Source organism: Pelobates fuscus, chromosome 2 (genome assembly GCF_036172605.1).
Source record: "Pelobates fuscus isolate aPelFus1 chromosome 2, aPelFus1.pri, whole genome shotgun sequence".
In the NCBI taxonomy this organism is placed as follows: Eukaryota; Metazoa; Chordata; class Amphibia; order Anura; family Pelobatidae; genus Pelobates; species Pelobates fuscus.
The window spans coordinates 135,389,325-135,416,933 of NC_086318.1; the positions used below are offsets into that span (position 1 = coordinate 135,389,325).

A 27,609-nucleotide genomic window follows, 5' to 3' on the forward strand; every position below is an offset into this window, starting at 1 on the left:
CATGATCCAGGTAAGAGCTCTAACAGCCATCTGAAGAGTGGCCAGTGAAGTTATCACTAGGCTGTAATGTAAACACTGCATTTTCTCTGAAAAGACAGTGTTTACAGCAAAAAGCCTGAAGGTAATGATTCTACTCACCAGAACAAATGCAATAAGCTGTAGTTGTTTTGGTGACTATAGTGTCCATTTAATCTACTGTTTGCTTCATGTCATGTATAGATATAGTTTCCAGAACATTAAGTGACTAAAACTGAAAACAGGGTTCAAGTTTTTTTTTTTTTTTTGCATTAACACAAGGTGCTTCTTTTCATCAGTTATGTTGTAAAGCTTTGACTTGTATACGCAGCAAGCTACTAAATTTCAGTTAAATAAGAAAACATCACAATATCTTACAAAGGTTTTTTTTTAACCACAGCCCTGTGAGAGGCAGTGCAGGCTAAGTGCATAGTCCAACTGCTGCTCTGTTGCTGGCCTAATATAGGCCACAGTAAGGAACTTGCATTAACACATTTTTTCACTGAACCAACATGAATATCTTCTTCTTCTTTCTTTTAAAGTCCAGCAATATGAAGTAATGAAGATCATTTGCAGAGGCTCATCTTTCTATGGCTGGCAGTGCCTATGACGTAAGCCACTTGGGAAAACAAGAGTGACGATATAAAGGATTCAACTGAGAGCTTTCTGTTCCACCACAAGGCTCCTTGTTCTTTCATTCTGTTTTTCCTTCAGGCTTGTAGACTCCATTGTCATTTGACACGTAGCACTGTACACTTAAAAATAAACATAATTAAAATGAGCCATGGGAAATGGCACACACAAAAAAGCACACTTCCTCCTAAAAAATGAATATTTGACAGATAAAAGCCTTGAGATCACACAAAGATCATTTAACACAACTTATTACCCAGTGATATATATTTGCATAGGGCCAGTCAAGGTTTCGTAGTCATGCCATTATATATGTGGTAGATAAGATTTATATTCTATAGTCTGTCTAATTTATCAGTTTGTCTGAGCAAGAACCCCTAACCTCTAGTTTATGTAATGTATTTATTTTTATATTCTTATTGTACAAAATACATGGTGTCATGTGTAATATTTATATCTTCTCAACATTGGGTGAGGTAAATTAGCCTTTTAACCAATGATGAATTATCACTAAAAGTAAGCTCTTCAAAATCATGAAAAATCATGCTACGTGAGCAATAAAGAGTTAAATATGGAGACGAATTTGCGTGACTCATTTCATAAACCATGTTTCCAACTATGTGACTAGTTTGCTCTGCTTTACTGACCACAGAAATATGCAGGATGAGTGCTACAAAGTGTGAAGATACACTCATCAGCAAAGTATACCACAATTTGTGATCATTTACTAACTCATCTGAGTACAATCTCACACTTCATAGAAAGCCCAACCATTAGCAGATGCATAAGCTGAGCAAATGATGAACTAGATTGTACAATGCAGCTGCTTATTAACCCAGTTATGCATTATAAACATTGAACATATTACGAGAATCACTGGAGTTTTGCTGATTAGTGAACCTTTGATTGACATATTTACATAATTCATCTATGGTAAAAGAATGCATAATATTTAATCAATATGTTTTTCATTTGCTCTTGTTGTGCCTCTAATTATGCTACAAGTAGACGATTAGCTACAATTCGTAATTCCACTAAACCAGATTCTTAGAAGACCAACATGTACTCTGTCTGACATCCACACATACATACAAAGTTGTGATAGTATGTGAAGCTTTCGAATTATGATTATTGCTACATTAACTGGATGTAAGGTGTGATCTGGCAACAACATATCATTTTCTTCAACAAAACCATCTATAAAATATTTCTGATTATGCCACTCCAAACTTTTTAGTTTGTTACCCTTCTAATACCCCGGTCAGTAGTTCTTCAATATGAGTATTACGAAATATAAAGAATACAGACATATGAGTTGAATTATCTATCATTTGAATTCCAGTGTAGACAATTTCTACAGTATTAGTTTTCCAGTTTTAGAACTGAGTCAGACTAGAAAACAATGTTTTGTGTCTACTAAGTACTTTAAGAGACCTGGGTATCTCAGTAATCCATTACTATTACTTCAGAAGTCCTTTATATCATTGTACTCAAATTTAAAAATTAGTTTGAGAGGTTTGAGTCAACAGGGACAAAAAGATATATAAAATTACCTTGCTTGTGGCTTTGGGAAAATATAAAGAACACTTTTCAATTTCCCTTTTTTATATTGTTATTCTAACAAAGTAATCAAAGTAATTAAAGTTATTATAAATTATAATCTTTTGAAAACTTTAGGAATGGCATAGGCATATAATATGATAAAGAAAAAAAAGGATGTATTTTAAAAAAATAAATAAATATAACGTTTTACTATTTTTTTTTTTAGTTCTAATGTTAGTTAAAACATAGTCGGACATTCAGAGCATTTGCTCAATGTGTTAATGATAAAGTACTTCCGTTTAAAGTCCTTTACAGTTCTTAATCTATGCTCTGGCTAAAGTTTGTGACATATACTACATTTATTTTACATCTGACATAACAAGTAATTAAAGGGATACTCTTCCCTCAAAACAACTTAACCTGAATAAAGTTAATTTGAGGGCCGAGTGCTTGGATGAAGTCATACCTTAAAGGGTACTCCAAGTACCATAACCACTTCAGTGATTTGAGTGTTTGAAGTCTGTATGTACTGAAACACTGCACATACGGAGTTTAACTCTGCTGTTGCTGAAGACATAACTCCACCTTCGGCAGTGTCATTGGGTGTTATCACCCAGCTGGGAAGTAGAGTTCTCATCTGGCAAATGTCAGTTCTTTGCAAATTTCATTGCACAGAATTTAATTCATTGGCTGACAGGGGTCAGCTGATGTTCTCAGCCATTGAATGATGACTGCATTGGTTCCTGCTTCTGTAGCTCTGCAGAAGCTTGAAGCTGGTCTCTAGACCAGGAGAGTCGGGGATCCAAGTAAAGGGACAAAGCAGGCTTTGGTGGGTATGATGCTTGGAGTTACTTTGAACGGTGTTAAACTGATTTTGAATGGTTTAACACCTAAGATGCTCTCTCCTGCTCCCTTCTCTGCTCAGCCAGCATTCTGAGAAAAGAACGGAATCACTGAGACATGCTGGGTGCAGTGATCAGCTGATGCTCTCAAGCAATCGCTGGCTGCTCATTGTAATAGTACTTACCTACTATTGCTGGAAAGGACAGAAATGAATTTATATATACATAATAATTTAAAGGGACACTATAGTCATATACATTGCCCCATAGGGACACCTCCAAGTGGCCACTCCTTAGATGGCTACTGGAGGGGCTTCCTGGCTCAGGGCTGCACAGTAAGCAGCCCTGCTGTTCAGCATGCAGATGCTGAAATTTCCACAGGGATTGGCATTGGTTTGGCTAAAAATGTGCCATTTCGATGATGTCACAAAGGGGGCGGAGCCAGCGGAGGTGGACCCGCGCGGCGCTGGCAATAAGGTGAGTTTTAAACTTTTATAGGGGGACAAGCCACCTAAATGGTGGGTTTAGCACTATAGGGTCAGGAATACACGTGTTCCTGACCCTATAGTGATCCTTTAACCCCTTAAGGACACATGACATGTGTGACATGTCATGATTCCCTTTTATTCCAGAAGTTTGGTCCTTTAGGGGTTAAAGTATGTAAAAGGGTTTTGTTTCCCTTTAAACAATATGCTTTTAAATTAGTACCCTTATATGCTTGCCTGCAATCATTCATTTTCATGCTATAAAGAGTCACCCCTCTTCATAGATATCGCTGAAGTTTTATTTTAACAATATAAATTTTGTCCAACTTTTGAAGAAATTGATTGGTTAAAGAGTACCAGTGTTGATAATTCAAAGATGGATGGCATTGATATTACTAATGTGGCAGTGTAACTTCTGTTTAGTGATATTTGGGAACAGAGGATAAACTGTATGTGCCCGAGGGACCCAGATAAGCGTCAAACTGTTCAAAGGCAATTTGGCTCTTAACAATGGGACTGTGCCACAGAACCCCTGATACAAAAACCACTACAGTAGTTTCTACTATTTATGGTGCTTTGAGTTACCCCTTTAAAGGACCACTATAGTGCCAGGAAAACATACTCGTTTTCCTGGCACTATAGGGTCTCTAGGTCCCCCCCACCCTTAGGGTCCCCCTCCCGCCGGTCTCTGGGGTGAGGAAGGGGTTAAACACATACCTTTTCTTCACCGCCGGGCTCCCTTGGTGGTGTGGACTCTCCGCCTCCTTTCTCTGTCATTGGCTGAATGCGCATGCGTGGCAAGAGCCGCGCACATTCAGCGACTCTCAAAGGAAAGCATTCTCAATGCTTTCCTATGGACGCTGGTGTCTTCTCACTGTGAAAATCACAGTGAGAAGCGTGGAAGCGCCTCTAGCGGATGTCAATGAGACAGCCACTAGAGGCTGGATTAACCCATAGGTAAACATAGCAGTTTCAGAGAAACGGTTAATCCTATATGGACCTGGCACCCAGACCACTTCATTAAGCTGAAGTGGTCTGGGTCCCTTTAGTGGTCCTTTAACTACCACTATAGTGCTCTTCATGCACGCAAAAGAGTACCTTGCTTGGACTTGGTTTTAATCCTGCATTGGGCAGCCTTAGGCCTTTAGGTGTCCTGTGTGATAAATCTAAATAGCGCCCCTCTATGGCCATACCCTATCATCCAATACCGCCCACCATGTAAAACCTTCCATTCATATTAATCCCAAAATAAAGAGGTTAGATAGTTAGATGAAAATAAAATGTCAACTCACATGTATTAAAACTTGCAATCTTATGTATATATTTTGCAGTAGACTGGTAGGAGCATTTTCCACCATTAGGCTCACAGATCAAGTAGCCAATAGAGGGAAAATATAAAAGGAACAACTATAATCTGTATTTTTTATGTGTATTAAATATATATATGTAATTGTTACTGTTCTTACTCTCTCCCTCTATTGGTTCCTTCTCACTGAATCTCTGAATAAAATCAAGATTTAGTGGTTGTCCCCTAGACATCAATAATGTTTTTCCCATCAATTATCTTTTTTTTGGCACTAGGGCAGAACTCAGAAATCATAAATAAAACGAGCAATCATTTATTTCTACAGGGCACTTCAGAATTTGTATAAAAATTGCGTCTTTTTCAATCTCTGCTGCAGCACAGCCAGGTCAGGAACAAACATACAGGAGATAAAGTCAGCTGGGTTATTATCACTACAAAGTATATAATCCCATCTGCTCTCCTGGCACTGGTTAAATACCTGTTACCTGGTTTGCTCAGCAATGCGTGCACAGCTTAGTTGTTCTTCTCCTTAGTTGTTCTTCACCTGCCCACTCTCTTCTCCCTTCCCCACCCTACAGCCTGCCTATCCAGACATTCTGTCTCTAAGGGGACAGGTATTGGAGACTTTTCTACAACTTGCAGCTAATCTGTCTACTCGCCCACTGGCCAACTGGCAACAGCTAAACTGGGAGTGGGCCTGGCAGATTGCCATGTATGCTGCCAGGTGTGGGGCCCCTCCACTCAATATGCTCTGGTGAGACACATCTATCACATGGTCTGTAACTCTGCATCTGGCAGAACTTCAGACCGAATAGCTAGCCCACCGGACCATCAGTAAGGGTGACCACGGGATCACCAAGGTATCAATTACAAGAGAAAAACAGGTATTTCAGTGTGGGGTGACTGATCATTAAAACACAGTCTCCCCACACACTGTTACACCCCCACCCCCCCAACACACTGTCACCCTCCTTCACCCTGCCATACTCACTTTAACACCTCCAAATTATGTCACATTCACCGCCCTCCAACCATACTCACCTCCACTCTCCTAGTCACACTCCCTGCTCAAACCGTGCCAAACACCCCTACCTCTGTCACCCTCAACCCCCAACCCTGCCACATTCATTTCATCACATTAACCCCCCTTAATTCTGTCACACTCACCTCATTTTGCAAAGTGTCAAAACATACGTATTCAATACACGGGCAACATATATAAAGAACATATACGATTATGGGATATGTGACACTGTTTTCTTATCCGTAACTTTATTATTTGGCAAATTATTTTTAAAAGCTTTAAAAAAAACAAAAATGTCTACAACCCCTTCATACCAGCACTTAAGCATACACAACTGCCGGCTATGCTACCATACCCCTTAATCATGTAAAAAACGATTAGCATAATTGTAAATTGAATTTGTATATTGCAAATTAATTTCGTTTGCAAATTATGTCATACCTACAGTCAGAGAACTCACAAAACAGTGACACAGCCAGCCGCAACACTGCAGGCCACTGGACGATGAATACAGAGACTAGCTCTCCTTACCTAGCGCTGCAAGACCACCCTTCAATATAACTTCAGTTCCTTGTACACATACAACGAAAACCCTTTTTGTACTTTTTACTATAGGTGTTAGCGGGGGTCACAGGTGTAAAGCCTCACAAAATCTAGAGCTGCCAGTGGTTGCGTTGGTAACCAATGGCAATACTCTGAGAGACACAGCTACTCATGATTTGCACCTGGTGGAGGTGAAGACCAGAGGCTTCCAGGCTCTCGTCCACCATTAGAGGGGCAGACTGAATGCAAGGGTCCCACCCCTTCCTGGTATCAAGCCATATTTCCATGCGTGAGTGCATGACAGGTCAGTCCGCCCATGACTGCGGTGTAGTCTGCTGTTGCAAGTTGGGTCGGCAGCCTGATGCTTTTGTTGACAATACACCCAATGCAGCCATACAGCTCGTACAACCCAAAGGACTAGACCACTATAAATAAAGCAGACTTCAGTTCAATTAAATGTAACAAGTTCTATGCATTTAATAATGCTGTAGTTAGTTTTTTAACAATGTAATTTTCCTTCTAGCATGTTGATGGTTCATCTGGAGGTACTACAAGGAAGGCACCTCTCCTATACATCCCACCTAGTGAGCCGTGTAAACATCAGCAAACAGATTATAGTCAACAGTTCCCCAGCAGTGACGATATCACTGCTCATGTCAAAACATGATACCATTTGATTTAATGAAATGTGAAAAGAACTAGGAAATATTTGGCCATGTTTCCTAAGCACAAAGGTCTTCCTACGTATCATTTAGATCACAGGCTTGCAGTAATTTTTATAGTTCATAAACAATTACTGATATTTGAACCTTGACAACAGACATTTATTTTAGAGGGTATCATAATCATTTTGGTAACTTTACTCTGCAAAATATATGGTGCTGTAAACAGATCAGGTTTTATTCTCCATATAAAATTGAAAAATAAACTTTTTATGTGCACAGCAGACACACAAGTGGTAGAAACCAGTATCCTAATGCAATACACTCTACAGAATCAGCGGAGTGATATTTTCCATTCCATGTTATATCCTTTATTCATTTGCCAAACATGTCTGCTGTTATTAATAACATATTTCTTTGTCAGTGCCTAAAATAGTGTAATCAATCCAGGTTGTTTTTAAATTAACGAGATGCTACGGTGTGATTGTTAGCTCCCTATTAAATATAATATAAGAATGTTGCTATATTACATTAAATATTGCAGAAGACTTGACAGATTAGCTGAATGCTCATTTCGTTTCATAATTTCCATTTTAGGAATAACCAGCTGCTAAACTCAGTAAATACACATATTAAAGTGAACCGAGTTAACCTGTATACAAGTGTGTACAAATATGTCACCTTTTAACATTGAAACATTCGACAATGCAATCTTCATGTTAAATGGTCACAGACAGGGTTATGTTGTATCACCTAGCTTTTTGCACCTTGCTTATGTTCCTTGTTCCAGTATTTATTACTGGAAAAAAGGCATACTGTCTGGCTCATTAAGTTAGGAAGCTGAATTCCCAAGAAACAGGACGCAATTGATAAGTATCATGGTTATCAGGAGAATGGGGTTTGCCGAGTACCAATTATCTTAGCCAAATGTCCACTTATCAGCTGGTATAGTTACGAACAGATTAAAGAGTGGCACAGCGCACTTCGAAGTCAGTGGGAACGCTGCTGGATACTATTCACCCCAGCAGCGGCCGCATCTAGAAGCATATGAGTATATGGCTCTTCTACCCAAGTTCCATAATCCTACAACTGATGTTTGTGTGTGATGTCACGCTGATGTCGTGCAAGCACGCTGCAATGTCATGTGACCCCTTCTAGCCTTTCAGAATGGCTATTAGGATATTAAAACAGTTATGTTTATTTTCAGTGCCATGTCGCGGTTTTCAGTTTGGTTATTTGAGAGCACACTATTTCTATTGATTGTTTCGACAGTTTGACCATGGCTGCTGAAAAGTGGCTGGAGCTCCAAGGAAGCCAATGGATCTTACCTTGAAAAATTAAAAACCACATCTGGAGTAGCGGAGGTGTTTTTCTCTTTGGCAAATTGTGCAAGATACCAGAGTGTATATTGTTGCAAGTATATTTATTTATTACTTCTGTTTGGTCCCAAAATCACTGTTTGCACCAGCTATTAATATTAATACATCTATTATGCACCTAAGTCTACAACACGGATGCATATTGTCTCTCTATAAGAGGTTCTAACTTTTAAAGAAACCTATAGTTAGTGTTATATTTATTGTTGTGCACCATCACTATTGTATGTATCATGGCTTGTTGTTTGACTATTCCAACTTCTGTATCCCTTGACTTTCGACTTGTCTACCATTTACGTACATTCTCGCCCCCTGACCTGTACTTTTCTATATTAAACGTTAAACACAGCCATTTTAAGGTACTGTAAAACCTTTTAGTTTATATATTTTTTTTATTTTTTTGTTAACTTAAGTTCTGCATGTTGAGTGTTAAACTATCCTGGGAGGTAATAAGTCCCAAGCAAGATAAACTTGCAGAATATGAGATAATAAGAGATACTGCCAGAATGTCCTGTAAGTAAAGAGAAGACTGAGAGCCATATCTTCAAACAATTCAAGTTCTCATAGACCTAAGGCAAGATTAATCATACCCTACAAATAGAAATAGTTATGGTGCGCAATCATATGAATATGTACCTTTTGAAGGGTGCAATTACATGGAATTTTTGGTTACAGTTATTTGTGGAAGGCGTTTGTATTTATCTTATTTTTGATAAAATTATGAATAATTTTGCTCCACTAACAAATTCGCTCTGTCTATACCTCCCTATTTGCAGTGTTTCATTTTTACTTCAAAAACACTGCTGCAGATAGATGTTATGGTTTAGCATTTCCACCTGCATGTAGACAACGACGTGAATGCATCAATAACTATTGTTCAGAGCAATTAGCTATGCACAGTGCTTGGCATAAACTTGAACAGAAAAATGCCATCTAACCACCACCTGCTGTGATCTGTATACAATTTCTTTGTGCCTTCCAAGGTACAATTGGTTACAGTAAATGTTTTATTGTGATCTCTTTATTGTCAGACACAGCAGACTGTACACATTCTACGTGGCTGGTGACTTGCTCTCCCAAGTTCAAGGCCATGTAAAATGCCACGTTTCATGAAACACCCTGTGTATATGAATCACCGCCTCTCTGAAAATAAAGTGGGTGTTTTCCCTCCTAGCCATACTTCATTTTTGAATGTGGACGAATGAAGTTTGACTATTGCTCTAATCTGTGCGATATTGATTTTGACACACTATAAGCAATTTTTTTTCTTCATATTTATACCTACATAGTAACCTGTTTTTCTAAAGATGGGCTTGTGCATGCTTCCTGGACTAATGCTCCTGCTAATTGAGTGTGTTAGGATATGCACTAATCAGCTGATCCTGACATATCTCACTGGCACCTGGTTATCCTAATTGTTTACAGAGAATATTAAATGCCACTATTCCAGTTCCAGGAGATTTCACACAATCTTTTGGTAATCAGTTTTCTGAAAACATCATTACCTGCACTGTTATCCTTTTGGCAGATGGTCTCCATGTCACCCTTCGCTGGATTTAACAGACTGGAAGGCACCCATGCACTCTTCTTTGAAACAAGTTCTTTTACTAACCTGCAAGAGATGCATAGCAATGATAGTACTTACTATGATATTAGTCATTACATTATACAGCATTAATAACTTTATATAACAAATACTACATTATGAAAAAAGGGGTGGATATGGGCAAACATAAGCAGATAAGATCACACTTGAGAAAATGTAACAAAACCCAAAGAACATTGTCAATAAAAAGTACAAGTAAGCCAGTCACTCCATGTAGCACAGGATGGTATTAAAAGTGTAGAGCTGGCGGGGATAAATACAGTAATAAGTGTAGAGCTGACGGGGATAAATACAGTAAATACGAGTGCTATTTGTAGCCACTGGCTTACTATACAAAGGCATTAGATAATATGATTCAGTATTTTGATTATGTACAGCGCTACAGAATTTGTTGGCGCTATATAAATAATAAAATAATAATAATAATAAAATAATATATGGCAACATGGTCACATCAAATCAATCCGTTCTTTTTTGTAGCAAATGTCTTCACTTGCATTGCTTAAGGCAGGAGTTAATGCAGTGTAGCGTTACAAATCATTATTTGCAACATAAAGTTATACTCAAAATGAAGACTTTATAGAAGCACAAAAAAAACCCCCCAGAATTAAAATAGCTGGAAATCTTGCACAAAAGATACAGTTGCTAACAGTATAAAGTTAAGCTACATTTGTAAGAAATTGGAATTTTAGATTTTCAAAATGTCAACAGAATATGAAACAAAAGATTTGCATGATGCTGCAATGCTACAAATTAATATAGTTTATCTATAAAAGACCATGTTGTGGAGATATGACTCTTTAGGGATATAATTACAAAACTATATTATCTACCTCTTAAAATCTCTGCGTGACTGTCTATCTAATATATATATAATATATATCTAGTCACATACATACATACTATGTCCGAAGTTTTGCACTCCAGCTTTCCTCCGTGTTTGGCCCGGTGCTCAGCTGCACAAAAATATAATTCCAATAGAGAAGCCAGCACTCAAGGACTTTTTCAAAAGATAATGAATTTAATCCAGTAGGTCATATTATATTTGTTATCGGTTTATGTCATTGCCTTCCCGGATGTCTTTACGTATGGCCAGGGGTACAAAGTGGGCGGGCATGATAATGTGAGTGGAAGTGCTTGGAATTGGGTTTATGGGGGTGTCATTATTGTGAAGGGGGGGGGAGCCGAAGTGGTGGTTGGTATGGGCGGAATGACTGACGATGTCTGAGGGGATTCAAATTTGTCCAGCCCAATGCTGATCGTGTTGAAAGAGGCCAGGAGAGATGACATCAAGCCCTTGATCTCTGTATAATTATCAGGTTGTAGGACCACTCCTGGCAGGGTAGTACATGTGTTGGAGATAAATATTTTATACAGTTCGGCCTTGCGGGCTGTAGACGGGAACGGGACCCCCATGCAACGTAATTCAGCCGCGAGTTTAGGGATAGTCCATGACCGCAGAGAGTACAGGCCAGGTTCTCGGTAGGGGAACTTGGACTGGCTGGGGTGGAAGGCCTGGCAGGGTTTTCGGGTACACACAAAGTAACACACACACACAAACACACATACACACTCACGTATTTTATTTTTATTTTATTTAATCCCCCAGCCTCCTTACCTTTGGGAGTGCTGTGGGGATTCCTGCTGTCCAGTGGGGTCCTGCTGTCCCTGGGGTCCAGTGGGGTCCTCCTGTCGCTGGGGTCCAGTGGGGTCCTCCTGTCGCTGGGGTCCAGTGGGGTCCTCCTGTCCAGTGGGGTCCTGCTGGGCTGCTGGGCGGCCGGCCTCCGGGGAGCGGGCGCGATGGAGCACTCTCCCCCGAGTGCTCTTAGCCCAGCTCCCTCGCGCTGCTTACTGATGCCGGAGCCGGAATATGACGTCATATTCCGGCTCCGGCATCAGTAAGCAGCGCGAGGGAGCTGGGCAGAGAGCACTCAGGGGAGAGTGCTACCTCCCTCGCGTGCGCGCCCAGCAGCCCGGCCGGCCGCCCCGCGGGCAAACTGAAGCCACTGACAACCTCGGGGGGCCCTGAGGTGGCCAACTCCTGGGCCCCCCAGGAGAAGAGGCTGGCAAAATGTGGCCACACTGCCACTGGCGTGCATACCGGGTTGCAGGGCGGCCGGGCCCCCCTGGTGGGCCGGGCCCGGTTGCAGCCGCGACCCCAGCATGTACGGTGTGTACCTGAGGGACCTGGCACCCAGACCACTTCATTGAGCTGAAGTGGTCTGGGTGACTATAGTGGTCCTTTAAAGAAAGATTTTCCCTTCATATTTTGTGAATATACACACATACATACATACATAAGAATCCTTAACATGTGACTACTGATTTTTAAATGGATACTAAGGATCACAATGTCAGTATCATGCAAACTAAATTAAAATATTTTAAAATATTTACAGTTTATAAGTCAAATGTATTATGCTAAAACTAAATATTTTGCATATTTTTTAAAACGTGTTGAGTCCCGTGGCTCGTTGGCCTTGCGCCACTGCACGGGACCCTTCGCCTGGGCCTTCCCCCTCTTTCATTGCCGCTTACCTTCCGCATTACCGGGCCGCAGGAAAATAACCTCCGGTATCACGGCCCACGTGGGGCGGGGAGGAGAGGAATAAGAGGCCTGCCACGTGACCCCTTCCCGGTATAGGAACCTTCTCCGGTCAAGGGTTTTGGTACTAGCTAGTGCAGGAGGGGAGGAGGGGTGGTGGTTAGTGTGCCAGTGGGCACTGCATTTGTCATACACTACTTACTTGACAGTTTACATTTTATGATTGCTCTACAATGAAGCAGACAATATTCTGTCATATACAGCGGACCATACATCAGTCCTGTACATCATATGGGTTTGGCCTGCCCTTAACTGCACCCCAAGATTGACCTGCTCTGGCAGTCCCCCTTGATTGGCCTGCTTTGTCTGTGCCCCATGATTGGCCTGCTTTGTCTGTGCCCCATGATTGGCCTGCTTTGTCTGTGCCCCTAGATTGGCCTGCACTGTCTGTGCCATCGCCATGGGATGGCCCCCAGTTTGGCTACCCATTTAAGTACACATATATTTTACAGGCACGGTCTATCTTGCCTTGGCCACAAATGTGGGGTGCTGCCCTGCAAGCATATTCTAGCCCTGGCTAGGGCCCTCCTGTGAACCCCTCAGGATAGGGGCTCTAAGGGGAACACCCATACGGCAGATGACTTGGCGGAATCAGACTCTCCCAGGAGAAAACAGGCAAGAGTGCCCAAGCGCTATTGGAAGGCCCTGAGCCACACCCCCAAAAGGGAAAGGCTCTAGCAAAGCGACAGGGACCGGTGGTCTCAGACTCGCCTATCAGACGGCGACGTCTCTCCGACGGAGGGAGGAGGACTCCTTCCACCCCACCACCGCCACCTGGCCATCTTGGACAAATGGTGGGCAGCCCAGTCTCCCTCGGATGAGGAAGAAAGGTAGGGCGAGGACGAGCTGGACTACACCATGTGGCCCTGCAAATTCGGGGGTCGTTCTACACAATGAGCGCCCACCTCTATGCTGGAGGACGATGTATTCCTGGACGCTAAGGGTGAACCCCTGTTCGACCCATGGCCCATTGGACACTCCAGATCCTCAAATGGTCTTTGTGCACTATTGGGCCTGCAGGAAGTTACGGGCGGAATGCCCCAGGCCTCTTTTTCCTGATAAGGTTGCCCTGACCCTGGTATTTGACCCCATCGTGTCCACATTCATGACACGTACTGGACGTGACCTCAAGTAAGGGGTCGAATGCTGCCTCAGACTGGCACAGGTTAAACCGTTGGACATGCTGGGCCCCCTGGCCGGAATACTCATGATGGCTGATGAGGCTTCTTCACAGGGTGCTACCCTGGACCCAGCTTCTATACGGGACTGGGCTCTGCGCTCCATTTGCCTGCTGGGCAACACAAATGCAGCACTCTACACCAGCATAGGTAAGCAGTCCTCTTACGCATGGATGCCAAGCTGTTGGACTTGGGATAAAAGGAACTGGGCCCCCTAGCCAAGGGTCTACTCTTCGGAGCACACGAACCTCTTCACTACCTTGAGCAAAACCCAGTCCTCAATAATAAGGGTCTTCCGCCCACAAGGCTCCCGTGTTTTTTGCTTGAGCTGGACGACAACGGGGTCGTGTCGTCAGCCGCTTCTGGCCGTCTGGCCAGCAAGGATCCCAAGCACCCTCCTTCTTCCTATCCTATCACGGGCTTCAACTTGACGCTTTTATTTTTCTCCGGAGGGGGTCACCTTCATGGTGTCTAGACGTACTAAGTCGGGTTCGACGGCTGTATTCTACCCGTATTTCCGCGACTCGCCTAAGCTCTGTGTGGCGACGGCTCTGTCTCGCTCTGTGACGCTTGCTTCTCCACTCCGCCCTTCCAGTTCCGACCAATTATTGATCTCTTATGTTAGACCTCACAATCCGGTCTGTTCTCCTACCCTGGCACAGTGGATTAAATGGTTGTTGTCATTGGCGGATGTGGATTCGACCTTCGGAGCACACTCGGCTAGGGGCATGGCAGCTTCTGGTGCCTTCCTTACGGGAGCCTCTCTCCAGGACATCCTGCGTTCAGCTGACTGGTCCCGGGAGGACACTTTCCGACAATTTTATTTCAGACCGGCGAATCATGATTCTTTTGCTTTGCTGTCTGAGTGTTAAAACAGCAAATATGAAGCCTCCTGTCATGTTCTAAAATTGTAGATTATACTAGCTTTAGTGTAACTATAATCTGAATTTTATTAATGACAGGAGGCGAATATTTCCCTCCCAGTTTCACCCTACCCTTGTTACTTTTCGTTTTATTTGACCACCTCTAGTTGTTAGTTTGTTCTTCAGGGCTATGATTAGGTCGGTCAGTTGTTTTGCCTTCCTGAGGGAAGTCGGGGTGAGATTTTATGGATTTTGTACTGTCTGTAGTTGATTATGCCATCTTCATGTTTTCACAGTACATTTCATTCACTAACCAGAGCTTTCAACTCTGTTTATCTTGTTTCAGTTTAATGGTTCATCTTCAGATCCACGTTCAAGGCCTTCTTCTGGATAAAGTTTAATGGTTCATCTATGGATCCACGTTCGGTTTCTGGTTCTGGATAAAGGTCATAAAGGTTGACTTAGTTTGAATTCTTCTGCTACTGCTAGATGGATATGTTTGTTTCTGCTCTTTGTCTTGTCGCAGCTTGAAAGAGGAAGTAGTTTGGAGGGGACTTTTATTGTTCCTTACTTTTTTCTGATTGGTTGTTTCTCTCTATGTTAATGTGCTGCTGTGGAGTTTTAGTAAAGAGAGACTTAAAAAAAGAAAAGAAAAGTGATCAAGGGTTCAAACAAGTTGACCCTAGATCAAAACTCAGATATCTATAGAAATAGAGACTGGTCTGTATACAATAGAATGAAAAAAATAAAAAATGCTTTATTAGATAAATATCCTAACTACCTGCTATATACAAACACCATACAGGGAGTGCAGAATTATTAGGCAAGTTGTATTTTTGCGGATTAATTTTATTATTGAACAACAACCATGTTCTCAATGAACCCAAAAAACTCATTAATATCAAAGCTGAATATTTTTGGAAGTAGTTTTTAGTTTGTTTTTAGTTATAGCTATTTTAGGGGGATATCTGTGTGTGCAGGTGACTATTACTGTGCATAATTATTAGGCAACTTAACAAAAAACAAATATATACCCATTTCAATTATTTATTTTTACCAGTGAAACCAATATAACATCTCAACATTCACAAATATACATTTCTGACATTCAAAAACATAACAAAAACAAATCAGTGACCAATATAGCCACCTTTCTTTGCAAGGACACTCAAAAGCCTGCCATCCATGGATTCTGTCAGTGTTTTGATCTGTTCACCATCAACATTGCGTGCAGCATCAACCACAGCCTCCCAGACACTGTTCAGAGAGGTGTACTGTTTTCCCTCCTTGTAAATCTCACATTTGATGATGGACCACAGGTTCTCAATGGGGTTCAGATCAGGTGAACAAGGAGGCCATGTCATTAGATTTTCTTCTTTTATACCCTTTCTTGCCAGCCACGCTGTGGAGTACTTGGTGCGTGTGATGGAGCATTGTCCTGCATGAAAATCATGTTTTTCTTGAAGGATGCAGACTTCTTCCTGTACCACTGCTTGAGGAAGGTGTCTTCCAGAAACTGGCAGTAGGACTGGGAGTTGAGCTTGACTCCATCCTCAACCCGAAAAGGCCCCACAAGCTCATCTTTGATGATACCAGCCCAAACCAGTACTCCACCTCCACCTTGCTGGCGTCTGAGTCGGACTGGAGCTCTCTGCCCTTTACCAATCCATCCATCTGGCCCATCAAGACTCACTCTCATTTCATCAGTCCATAAAACCTATCTTGAGATATTTCTTGGCCCAGTCTTGATGTTTCAGCTTGTGTGTCTTGTTCAGTGGTGGTCGTCTTTCAGCCTTTCTTACCTTGGCCATGTCTCTGAGTATTGCACACCTTGTGCTTTTGGGCACTCCAGTGATGTTGCAGCTCTGAAATATGGCCAAACTGGTGGCAAGTGGCATCTTGGCAGCTGCACGCTTGACTTTTCTCAGTTCATGGGCAGTTATTTTGCGCCTTGGTTTCTCCACACGCTTCTTGCGACCCTGTTGACTATTTTGAATGAAACGCTTGATTGTTCGATGATCACGCTTCAGAAGCTTTGTAATTTTAAGAGTGCTGCATCCCTCTGCAAGATATCTCACTATTTTTGACTTTTCTGAGCCTGTCAAGTCCTTCTTTTGACCCATTTTGCCAAAGGAAAGGAAGTTGCCTAATAATTATGCACACCTGATATAGGGTGTTGATGTCATTAGACCACACCCCTTCTCATTACAGAGATGCACATCACCTAATATGCTTAATTGGTAGTAGGCTTTCAAGCCTATACAGCTTGGAGTAAGACAACATGCATAAAGAGGATACAGACAAAAGAAATTAGCTTACTATATGATACACTAGAAAGACACACCCCCCAAAAGTGTACCTCACACACACTATATAAAATATGCACAAAAGCGTGTATAAAACCCCAAGGGTGATATACACAGGTAGAGGGTGGTACAAAACAATACAACCTGTTTATGGCTGATCGTGAACGTGGAATCTATTGAATAGCAAAAATACAAAATATGGTGAAGTAAATAAGGCAAAGATAAATTTTGCACGTGGTAGAGAACTTACAAAAGAGAGATGGTAATCACGCCTGTCACCCTGTCATGGGTATTGTCCAAATGAAGGATCAGATGTATATGATAGAGACTGGATAGCAGTGGAAGCAGGTGTCTGTCTCGTAGTATATGGAGAGGAGAAGTTCCAGATTCAATCGCTTATATGGCAATATCACTTTTGCTCAGGAATAAAAGAAAATAGAAATAGTGCAGATTGTATAAAATTTACAAAATTTATTACAAAGATTGCACTTACAGAAAATCAGTGGTAAAACAGCATGTCTCCATAATGAAGTTTTGGTCTGGTCTCCAGATGGTGATAGAAAGAGATCCAAAATTGGAGATGCACAAAAACAATAAAATAAAGTAAAATAGAATGGACTATAATAACAGTGCTGGTTATTAGCATAAAATGTCCAGAGTGTAGTATCCAACGCGTTTCGTCACTATAGTGACTTCCTCAGGGATGTAGATATGCTGTAATCTTCATGGTTTATATACCATATCAGTTTTCAAATTTCGCGGGGAAAAATTCTCCGGTCACATGTTACTTCCGGTTTTCGGCCATTTGACTTCCTGTGTTCCACCTTGTTCCACCTTCCAACCCGAAAACCGGAAGTGATGTCATGCGTTCCAAGGTGGAACACAGGAAGTCAAATGGCCGAAAACCGGAAGTAACATGTGACCGGAGAATTTTTCCCCGCGAAATTTGAAAACTGATATGGTATATAAACCATGAAGATTACAGCATATCTACATCCCTGAGGAAGTCACTATAGTGACGAAACGCGTTGGATACTACACTCTGGACATTTTATGCTAATAACCAGCACTGTTATTATAGTCCATTCTATTTTACTTTATTTTATTGTTTTTGTGCATCTCCAATTTTGGATCTCTTTCTATCACCATCTGGAGACCAGACCAAAACTTCATTATGGAGACATGCTGTTTTACCACTGATTTTCTGTAAGTGCAATCTTTGTAATAAATTTTGTAAATTTTATACAATCTGCACTATTTCTATTTTCTTTTATTCCTGAGCAAAAGTGATATTGCCATATAAGCGATTGAATCTGGAACTTCTCCTCTCCATATACTACGAGACAGACACCTGCTTCCACTGCTATCCAGTCTCTATCATATACATCTGATCCTTCATTTGGACAATACCCATGACAGGGTGACAGGCGTGATTACCATCTCTCTTTTGTAAGTTCTCTACCACGTGCAAAATTTATCTTTGCCTTATTTACTTCACCATATTTTGTATTTTTGCTATTCAATAGATTCCACGTTCACGATCAGCCATAAACAGGTTGTATTGTTTTGTACCACCCTCTACCTGTGTATATCACCCTTGGGGTTTTATACACGCTTTTGTGCATAAAGAGGATGATGTGGTCAAAATACTCATTTGCCTAATAATTCTGCACGCCCTGTAATATATAATGCTTGATGAGTTTCATGTAAAGTGTAACAGAATAACTAATTTAGCTCTGTTTGTTGAAAGAAATTCGATGCAAGTCATTTAGAACAAAGATTTACCGTATATACTCGTGTATAAGTCGATCTCATGTATAAGTCGAGTGCAGTTTTGTGACCAACAATTGTGAAATATGCTATGCCTCGTGGATAAGTCGAGGGTAAAACTTGGGTCTATGAAATTCTGTGATTTTTATAATTATATACACACACACTCATACAAACACACACTCTGCATTACACACACACTCATACAAACAATCTGCATTACACACACACACTCATACAAACACACACTCTGCATTATATACGCACACTCTGTGTGTATATAATGCAGAGTGTGTGTGTTTGTGTGAATGCAGAGTATGTGTGTGTGTATATATAATGCAGAGTGTGTGTGTGTTTGTATGAGTGTGTGTTTATAATGCAGATTGTTTGCAGGAGTGTGTGTGTTTGCATGAGTGTGTGTGTATATAATGCAGTGTGTGTGTTTGTATGAGTGTGTGTGTATATAATGCAGTGTGTGTGTTTGTATGAGTGTGTGTGTATATAATGCAGTGTGTGTGTGTGTGTGTATGAGTGTGTGTATATAATGCAGAGTGAGTGTTTGTACGAGTGTGTGTTTGTAGTGTGTGTGTGTGTGTGTAGTGTGAGAGCCCGCGAGACTTACAGTGGGAGCTGACAGAGGAGCTGGCCGGACCGGAGGAGAGAGAAGGGAGATGACAGGAGCTGCAGGAAAGGTAAGTTACTGCTCTCTGCCAGCCCCCAACAGGACCGCCGGGCTTGTAATGAGCCCGGCGATCCTGGTCTGTATTATGGCAATGTAAGTTGCCATAATACAGACATTGACTCGAGTATAAGTCGAGTTGGGGTTTTTCAGCACAAAATATGAGCTGAAAAACTCGACTTATACTCGAGTATATACGGTAAGCTTTATGTTTTAAATAGTGGTGTAAAATGTCTCAAAAATCACTTACCAACTTTTGTTTTTATATATAGCTTCTCAATTCTTCATAATTTTTGACAGACTACAGTCCAGCATGTTTTGATACAGAGAACATCAAGCAAATTTCAGAAAAAATAAACATGCTCTAAAACTTCCAGCTTATAGTACATTATTATTATTATTATTGGCATATATATAGCGCCAACAGATTCCACAGCGCTTTACAACATTATAAGAGGGGGATATTTAACAATTAATAAGACAATTATATATCACTGTAATATGTGAAGAGGTAGATGCGCTAAACCTTCCAGTTCCCATTCTATCACTGCTGTGACATCTAACATAATATGCATTTAAAAAGGGAAACATTGGCTGCAGCTGACTGTCCTTTAAGTTTAAGTAAATCATATTTTTTTCAAGCAGTTAAAGTGACTTTGAAATCTTTGCATTATTTGCAAAAATCTCAAACGGTGACATCACCACTGGGTGTCTGATCCCCTGGGGGTGCAGGGGAAGGTAAGTTATACTTACCTGAACCTATACCTCGTGGATGCCGTCATGCTCTTCCGTCTAGTCATCTTTGGCTGCCAGGAGCCATCGTCAGAGCTGTACATGCGTGAGAGTACAACACTGAGTAAAGGCTGGGAGCATGACTAGTTTTGACAAGGCTTGACTTGTGGCGTGTATATTTTGACTGGGTTGGCATTTCAGTGAAATTCCAACAGAGTCATTAAAGGGACACTATAGTCACCAGAACTTGTTCTGGTGAGTAGAATCATTACCTTCAGGCTTTTTGCTGTAATCACTGTCTTTTCAGAGAAAATGCAGTGTTTACATTACAGCCTAGTGATAACTTCACTAGCCACCCCTCAGATGGCTGTTAGAGATCCTTCCTGGGTCATGGCTTCCTAAAATGCATCCAAACATTCAGTATCTCCTCCCTCTGCATGCAGACACTGAACTTTCCTCATAGAGATTCATTGATTCAATTCATCTCTATGATGAGATGCTGATTGGCCAGGGCTGTGTTTGAATTGTGCTGGCTCTGATTAGTCTCAGCCAATCCTATGGGTAAGCATTGTGATTTGATCAGGCTACACTGCAATGTGTTTGGTTTTTTCATTATCCTGGGTGGAGAATAATGAAATCTTCCAACTGGGAAGCCGGACCTGTATAAACTCACCCCTATAGCCAGACTTTGATATAGTGCCTGCATTTGGGGGGGGGGGGGGGGGGGCACAAAGATGGGGACTGCATGATGTAGGGGGGCCATGGCCCCCTTCATAACAATGCCCCTGACTGTGTGCGACTGTGTGTTACTGGATGTGTGACTGTGTGTCTGTGAAAGTTTTTTTGACTATGTGCCTGTGACTATGCATATGCATGTGGCTGTGAATCGAGGTATATGTATGTATAAGTGACTGTGTGTTGTGACTGTGTATGTTTGTTTGACTATGTGCCTATGATTGCGTGTCTCTGTGTGTGACTGTTTACCCATGCTTGTAAATTAGTGCATGTATGACTGCATATTTATGCATTCATGTCACTGTGTATGTATGTGGGGGTTAAGATATACAAAAGAAGTAAAATGGGTTAAGAGACACACAAGAAAGTGAAAGGGTTTAAGAGACACACAAGGTTGAAAGGGGTATTGGGAGAGACACACAAGAAGGGTTATGGGATAAGTCGGAGGGAAAGCGGCACACAAAAGTTTAAAATGTGGGAGGAAGGAAGAGAAGTGAAGATAGATTGCTGCAATGGGTGGCAAGTCACCTAGATATGCCTCTGATGAGAAGCATCTGATTGAACAAAAGTCATCAGCATTGATGACTTCATTGTAGGGAGATTAGGTAGCAGAGAGAAGTCTGCCCCAGGGTTGTAATAAAGGTATGTTTACTAATGATTTCAATTAATTAAAACACATCCCCAACAACAGTGGAGTGTTGTAAATCTAAACTTATAAAACAGCATATCTATTGTTCCTATGACATGCATGATGTGATCATAGTATGTTGACCAAATTCAGAAATATTACTGAGATAAAAAATGCTTAATGATACAAATTTATAAATGAAGAGAGTTTTGTTCTATTAATATGAAGAATAATATTGCATGAATACTTACCACTGCCCATTCTCTCCACATTGTTGAAACTGTACTATATCTCCTGGCTGCAGAGTAAATGTAGCTGGTGAACACGTTTCAAAACAACTTCTCACACAAAAGAGGCGTGATTCCTACATGGGGTTACATGAAAACAAGGAGCATAAATAAAAATGGCAAATGGAACAAAACAAATGCAATGCTCTTCTTGCTGGACAACAGGGCAAGTTAGTGCTCCAGTTCATTACAATGGGTTAGGGAGGATGTACTCACTGCTTGTTGAGGGACTGGATTAATGGTTTGGGACACATAGTGATAATCACACACAGGGCCAGTGCAAGGATTTTGCTACACAGGCAAAGATGAGTTTTGCCCCCCCCCACCCCCACCCCCCCCTTAAAATAAAAATGCATAAGTACCTGTGTGTCTTGTAACCCCCCTTTTGATTTTTTTTTTATAATCTTTAGTTTATTTTATCCCCCTTTTACTATGTTTTAAACTTTCTTGGTGTCACTTTCTTTCCCCTGCCCCTTTGTGGGTCTCCCCCCCATTCTTTTTGTGTGTCTTTCTCCTCCCCCAGCCCCTTTCTGAGGCTCTCTCCCCTCAGCGCATTTTGTGTCTTTTTCCATGCGATATAGACATAGATATAAAGCAACACACAACTATACAAGCACTCAGTCACAGAGATATGCAGGCATAAAACCAAACAGATACAGGCACACAGCCATACAATCTACACATACAGGTACAATCTCATACAAACACACACACAGAGACATCCAGACACTGTCATACAGATACAGGCATACAAAGACATACATACACACAGGCTTATAGTCATACAGATACAGGCATACAGAGCAGGGGCGGATCCAGAGCCTAATTTTGGGAATGGCACTGGTAGTGGGTTGTAGTCGCTGTCATTTAAAAGTTAGGGAATGTAGTAGGGGCTATGGGCTGTAGTGGAGGGTACAGGCTGTAATTGGGGGGCTAGGAAATGTAGTGGGGGGACAGGGGCTGAAGTAGGTTGATGGCTACAATTTGGGAAGGGGCTGTGGTGTGGGTGACATGGGGCTGTAGTGACGGTATGGGGCTGTGGTAGGGGGTATAGGGCTGAGGAAGGGGGACAGGGGCAGAGGAAGGGGAAGGGGAACAGGGACAGAGGAAGGGGAACAGGGACAGAGGAAGAGGGACAGGGGCTGAGTAAGGGGGACAAGGGCTGAGTAAGGGGGACAAGGGCTGAGTAAGGGGGACAGGGGCTGAGTAAGGGGGACAGGGGCTGACTAAGGGGAACTGGGGAAGGGGACAGGGGCTGAGGAGGAGGGGCAGGGGCTGAGTAAGGGGACGGGGGCTGAGTAAGGGGACAGGGGCTGAGTAAGGGGACAGGGGCCGAGTCGGGGGACAGTGGCCGAGTAGAGAGACAGGGGCTGAGTAGAGGGACAGGACCTTAGTAAAGGGACAGGGGCTAAGTAAGGGGATAGGGCCTGAGTAACGGGTCAGGGCTGAGGAAGAGGGACAGGGCTGAGGAAGGAGACAAGGGCTGAGGAAGGGGACAAGGGCTGAGGAAGGGGATAAGGGCTGAGGAAGGGGATAAGGGCTGAGAAAGGGGGACAGGGGCTGAGAAAGGAGGACAGGGGCTAAGAAAGGAGGACAGGGGCTGAGTAAGGGGACGGGGCAGAGGAAGGGTAACAGGGCCTGAGTAAGGGGTCAGGGCTGAGGAGGGGGACAGGGGCTGAGGAAGAGGGACAGGGCTGAGGAAGGGGACAAGAGCTGAGGAAGGGGACAAGGGCTGAGGAAGGGGACAGGGGCTAAGAAAGGGGGACAGGGGCTGAGTAAGGGGACAGGGGAAGAGGAAGATGGACTGGGGCAGAGGAAGTGGACAGGGGCAGAGGAAGTGGACAGGGGCTGAGTAAGGGGGACAGGGGCTGAGTAAGGGGAACTGGGGCTGAGTAAGGGGACAGGGGCTGAGTAAGGGGACAGGGGCTGAGTAAAGGGACTGGGGAAGGGGACAGGGGCTGAGGAGAGGGGCAGGGGCTGAGTAAGGGGACAGGAGCTGAGTAGGGGGACAGGAGTTGAGTCGGGGGACAGTGGCCAAGTAGAGAGACAGGGGCTGAGTAGAGGGACAGGACCTTAGTAAGGGGACAGGGGCTGAGTAAGGGGATAGGGGCTGAGGAAGGGGATGAGGGCTGAGGAGGGGGACAGGGGCTGAGAAAGGGGTACAGGGTCTAAGGAAAAGGGACAGGGGCTTAGTAAGGGGACAGGGTCTGAGGAAGAGGGACAGGGCTGAGGAAGAGGGACAGGGCTGAGGAGGGGGACAAAGGCTGAGGAAGGGGGACAAGGGCTGAGGAAGGGGGACAAGAGCTGAGCAAGGGAGACAGTGGCCGAGGAGGGAAACAGGGGCTAAGTAAGGGGACAGAGGCTGAGGAAGAGGGACAGGGGCTGAGGCAGTGGGACAGGGGCTGAGTAAGGGGACAGGGGGTGTGGAGGGGGACAGGGGCTTAGTAGGGAGACAGGGCTCAGTAGGGGGACAAGGACTTAGGAGGGGGACAGGGGCTGAGTAGAGGGACAAGGACTTAGGAGGGGGACAGGGGCTGAGGAGGGGGACAGGGCTAAGTAAGGGGACAGGGGCTAAGGAAGAGGCACATGGGCCGAGTAAGAGGGACAGGAGCCAAGGAAGGGGGACAGGGGCTGAGGAAAGGAACAGGGATAAGGAGGGGGATGGGACCTGAAAAGGGGGACAGGGACTTAGGAGTGGGACAGGGGCTGAGTAGGGGGACAGGAGCCGACGAGGGTGACAGAAGCTGAGGAGGGGGGAAGGGACTTAGGACTTAGGAGGGGGATAAAAGAAAAAAACTAAAGTGAATTACCTCCTCCCCAAAGCTTACCTTGGGCCATGGAGGGGTGGGACAGAATCTGGATCCAGCACACATCAGCCAGGGAAGTCGGCCGGCCTCTCCTAATGATGTAAGGAGGAGGGGGCGTGACTTCCTCTGCTCTTCTTCCAGACTCCCGAGCGGTCCTAGGAGAAGAACAGTGAAAGTCATGCCCCCTCCTCCTGACATCATCAGGAGAGGCCGGAAAACTTCACTGGCTGCAGGCTGCAGGGAGAGTGAGGTGAGTTTAAAAATCTGAGTCCCCAGCCAGAGGTAGGGGATTCGGATATTCGCGTCACCCTGCCCTGGCGCCCTAAGGCGTCCGCTTGTGCCGCCTTATCGATGCGCCAGACACGATAATACACCAGCCACTTAAAGGTACACTGTAGGCATCCAGACCACATCAGCCCTTTGAAGTGGTCTGGGTACCAACTACCATCACCCTTAACTCTGCAAGTGTAATTATTGCAGTTTTTATAAACTGCAATAATTACCTTGCAGGGTTAAGTCCACCTCTAGTGGCTGTCTACAAGACAGCCACTAGAGGGACTTCCGGCTTCTTAGACGACTTTATTTTGTCTAAGCGACGCTGGACACTCACGCTATGCATGAAGACCATGTCTGCCTCCTCCAAGATAGCCACTAAAGTGGATGCAAGTGGATGTGTGTTTCAAACAACTGCCAAGCACTGCCAGTCTTAATGTTAAGGCCTTTCTCTTTCCTGTCACCTAAATGTGCTACAAGGGCAGTCATTTTTCAACCAAATCATTTTTTCATTTTTGCTATTTTTTGTGTTTTCTTGCCAGAAATACATTTTTTGAAGGAAGCTAATATTATGGCTTCAGACCAGGAGTGTATTTACCGTGAGGTTGACAAGGCAGCCTCTTGTCCTGGGGGCCCAGTAGCTGGCCGGTTTGCCACCTCAGGGCCCCCCAAGGCTGGCAGCGACAGCACTTTACAGGCGGGCGGCAAGGGAGCACTGATCCTCCTGTTGATCCGTAGTGATGCCGGAGCCAGAATATGACGTCACTCCGGCCACAGCATCACTACGTGGCACGCGAGGGAGCTGAACAGGAGGATCAGAGCTCCCTCGCTGACTGCAGTGACCGGCCGGCCACCCAGCAGCCCCACTGGATCCAAGGGAAAGTGAGAATCCACCCCAGGACTCCAAAAGGTAGGGAAGCTGGGGGGATTGATTTTTTTTTTAAATGTGAGTGTGTTTGTGTGTCTGTTAGTGAGTGTGTGTGTGTGTGTCTGTAAATGTGTGTGTCTGTTATGAAGTGTATTACTATGTGTGTGTCTGTTAGTGAGTGTGTGTCTGTTAGTGAATGTGTTAGTATGTGTGTGTCTGTTAGTGAGTGTTTTAGTGTGTGTGTATGTTAGTATGTGTGTCTGTTAGAGTGTGTTAGTGTGTGTGTCTGTTAGTGTGTATGCATGTCTCTTAGTGTGTGTATGCATGTCTGTTAGTGTGTGAATGCATGTCTGTTAGTGAGAGTGTATGTGTGTCTGTTAGTGACTGTGTGTGTCTGTTAGTGACTGTGTTTGTTAGTGTGTGTGTGTGTGTCTGTTAGTGAGTGTGTGTCTGCTAGTAAGTGTGTTAGTATGTGTGTGTCTGTTAGTGAGTGTGTTAGTGTGTGCGTGTGTCTGTAAGTGAGAGTGTGTGTGTCCGTTAGTGAGTGTGTATGTGTGTCTGTCAGTGAGTGTGTATGTCTGTTAGCTAGTGTATGTGCGTCTGTCAGTGAATGTGTGTGTCTGACACTGAGTGTATATGTGTCTGTCAGTGAGGGTGTATGTGTAGTTAGAAGGCAAGGTGGGGGGGGGGGGGGGGGACTGAGTTTTGTCATGCCTTTGGCAGCACAAAACCAGGATACACCACTGCTTCAGACAGAGTATCTGATTAGCTAGACCCTTTTTTTGTACCAACAATATCTAATATTTTAAATTTAGACTGGTTTTCCTTGCCAAATATCAAATTGAGCCTATTGTTTCTTTGGGCCTACTGAAAAACATCTATGTAACTGGATATATGTTGCATCTGTACCTGTGAAAATATGTTATGCAGCTATACAATGATTTAAATCAATTACCACCCAGCCATGTGTATAGATGAACCCATTCATGACTGAGCCTTTTCACTATAGTTGCAATTTTGCAAAAAAAAAAGGTATTTGTATTATTTTTGCTATGTGCTTGTTCTACCATAATTACCACTTTACCTATATGTGTACCCAGTGGCGGGACTAAAGTAGACAGGAGTTTCTTTTGGGCCCCCTATCTCCAGGATGGAAAAAGGGTAGATCCCTGTCTGTCATATAACTCCCACAATACTTTGCCAGCTGAGGATTTGCTCGTCCTCGCAGGGTTGTATTTAACACTTAGCGGGACAGAAGAGAGAGACTCAAATTGTGTAGTAGCAGCTATATTTAGAAATATTATATTATTCACTTTACAGTGAGCACCAGATTTGCACAGAGCACTTTGGTTTTAAGATTTCTGCACTAATCTCCATTTCTGTGTGTGCTGCTGAAGTTGTTTCAAAAATAGAGTAATATGTGGTAAAAATATTGAGCTATTATTTAATGACCAGGATTTTTATACCTGCCAAAGACAATCAGGAATCAGCAAAAAAATGTCAACATAGGTTAGAAAAAGTGTTGGGGAGGGACATTAAAATTGAGTGTGAGATTGCCACATTAGAAAAGTATATAAAAGAAAAACAATCCCTCTTTCGACCAAGAGGAGTTTGTGGCTGAGTGGAATAACATGCTGCAGAGCTTATCTTTTTGATTGATGGGTCTGATTGTCAGGAGATACACTAACACATTGAATCGACTAGATAAAGAAATGAATACGTTTCAAAACGTTCCAATATTTAATGCGTCCCCCGATGATTATGCGCACATGACAGGAGAAATATAAACAAATTTAGAGAAAATGTAATGTAATCGAGTTTAAAAAATGGAAATATGTGAGGGA

General features: G+C 43.0%; 1 protein-coding gene across 1 annotated transcript in view; it reads right to left on the minus strand.

Annotated features, from left to right (window-relative positions):
- Positions 1-292: 292 nt before the first annotated feature.
- The window catches only part of MCF2L2 (MCF.2 cell line derived transforming sequence-like 2), a 446,256-nt gene continuing 418,939 nt past the window's right edge, over positions 293-27,609 (minus strand). The window contains exons 31-33 of the mRNA XM_063442725.1: positions 21,782-21,894; positions 9,934-10,040; positions 293-770 (exon numbers count right to left, since the gene is read on the minus strand). Of these exons, the coding sequence (XP_063298795.1) occupies positions 667-770; positions 9,934-10,040; positions 21,782-21,894 (324 nt within the window). The 3' untranslated portion in view covers positions 293-666. The remainder of the gene's footprint in view (positions 771-9,933; positions 10,041-21,781; positions 21,895-27,609) is intronic.